The sequence below is a fragment of the Meriones unguiculatus genome, chromosome 18 (genome assembly GCF_030254825.1).
Source record: "Meriones unguiculatus strain TT.TT164.6M chromosome 18, Bangor_MerUng_6.1, whole genome shotgun sequence".
In the NCBI taxonomy this organism is placed as follows: Eukaryota; Metazoa; Chordata; class Mammalia; order Rodentia; family Muridae; genus Meriones; species Meriones unguiculatus.
In genome coordinates this window covers 30632541-30634346 of record NC_083365.1, presented here as the reverse complement: position 1 = coordinate 30634346, position 1806 = coordinate 30632541, and the positions used below count along the sequence as shown (strand labels likewise).

General features: G+C 38.5%; 1 protein-coding gene across 1 annotated transcript; it reads right to left on the bottom strand.

Moving 5' to 3' along the window:
• Positions 1-524: 524 nt before the first annotated feature.
• On the bottom strand, positions 525-1436 carry LOC110541093 (olfactory receptor 4K3-like). The gene has a single exon (XM_021627902.2). It carries the CDS (start codon positions 1434-1436, stop codon positions 525-527), a length of 912 nt encoding a protein of 303 aa, XP_021483577.1.
• Between the last annotated feature and the right edge of the window lie 370 nt (positions 1437-1806).

Below are 1806 nucleotides of genomic sequence, written 5' to 3'. Positions count from 1 at the left end.
TAATAAACTCTTTTCTATAATACCTATTGGCCAGCTCTATTTTAGTCCTTTCAAAAGTGTTTTACTCCTGGAAAATTTATCATGTAGACAAGATAAAACAAAAAACTTGTAAGAATTAAAAAATAAAAATGAGGAGTGTGAATTTAAGGTAATTTCTTTTGGGCTACATAATGTGTATGAAGTTATTTTAGAATACACCAAGAGGCCTAGCAAGGCTGCTCCTCCCTTCAAAGGAGGACATTGCATCTAGTCCTGAAGAAACCTGATAAGCGAAGGTCCTCCCCTATCTGTGGAGTTGGAAAGGGGCATGGGAGGAGATGAGGGGGAAAGGATGGGATTGGGAGAGAATGAGGGAGAAGGCTACAGCTGGGATACAAAGTTAATAAAGTGTAACTAATATTTTAAAAATAAAAATAAAAAAAGAATACATTGAGAGAAAAGAACAAGTGGGGCTAGTTTAAGAACCCCCAAGTTAACATTCTAAACGTGAAATCCTAAAAAAAATTTCTGCTGAAATTCATTTGCTAGCATTGCAGTCTCTTCATAGCATTTTTAATCTCTTTGTTTCTTAAAGTGTATATGGCTGGATTCAGGAAGGGAGTGATAACTGCATAAAATACAGCTAGAAACTTGTCCACCCAAGTTATGCTGACCGGCCACAGATAGATAAAGATGCAGGGTCCAAAAAATAATACCACCACTGTGATGTGGGAAGTGCAAGTAGAGAGAGCTTTGGATGCCCCATCCTTAGAGTGAAGGCAGACAGTAATCAGTATATGAGAATAGGAGAGCAGCAACAGAATGAAGCATATGGCTGCTAGCACTCCACTGTCAGCATTTATCAAAATTTCTAGAACATAAATGTCCATGCAGGCTAGCTTGATGACCAATGGAATGTCACAGAAAAAACTGTCCAAAACTCTAGATCCACAGAAGGGCAGATTTACAATTGTAGCCAGTTGGCTTATGGCATGTACAAAGCCAACGATCCATGATATCAACACTGATCCAATGCACATGTGTCTGTTCATGATGCTGGTGTAACGAAGTGGCTTACAGATGGCCACATAACGATCATAAGCCATTGACACCAGCAGCACCATCTCGCCCCCTCCAAACAAGTGTCCAAAGAAAATCTGACACATGCACCCTCCAAAGGAGATAGTCTTTTTTTCCTTGAGGAAGTCTGTGATCATCTTAGGTGTGGTGACTGAGGCAAGACAGAAGTCAATGAATGAGAGATTTGCCAACAGGAAGTACATAGGGGAATGGAGATGAAGGTCAGTGATGATTATGACTACAATAAATATGTTGCCCAAAATGGTGATTAAGTAAAGTGAAGAAAATATCACTAAGAAGAAGACCTGGAGCTCCCAAGATTCACAAAGGCCAAGGATGATGAATCCCGCCACCTCAGACTGGTTTACTTCCTCCATTAATCTCAGTCTCCAATTAATCTGAAGGAAAATATATAGTGTTAGATAGATCCTTGGGCTAAGAACAGATGTGAATTAAGAGGATTTCTTAACCTCTTCTGATGCAAGTGATTGAAACTACTAGCTTTGGGAAAGACCTTGGCTTTAGGATATAACCTTCACTGTAACAGTCACACATTCTATGCCCTAGAAATTTTATTCTCATGTATTTGCATACATTAATTCTTGAATATGTGCATAAGAAGAAGTGGATACTAATCATAATTGCCATCGACAAAACAAGGGCATAGTGTTCTGAAACACAAGTGAAGTATAACTTTGTAAAATTGTAGTAAAATATAGTAATTAAAGTGTCCAATGTGGATTTTTG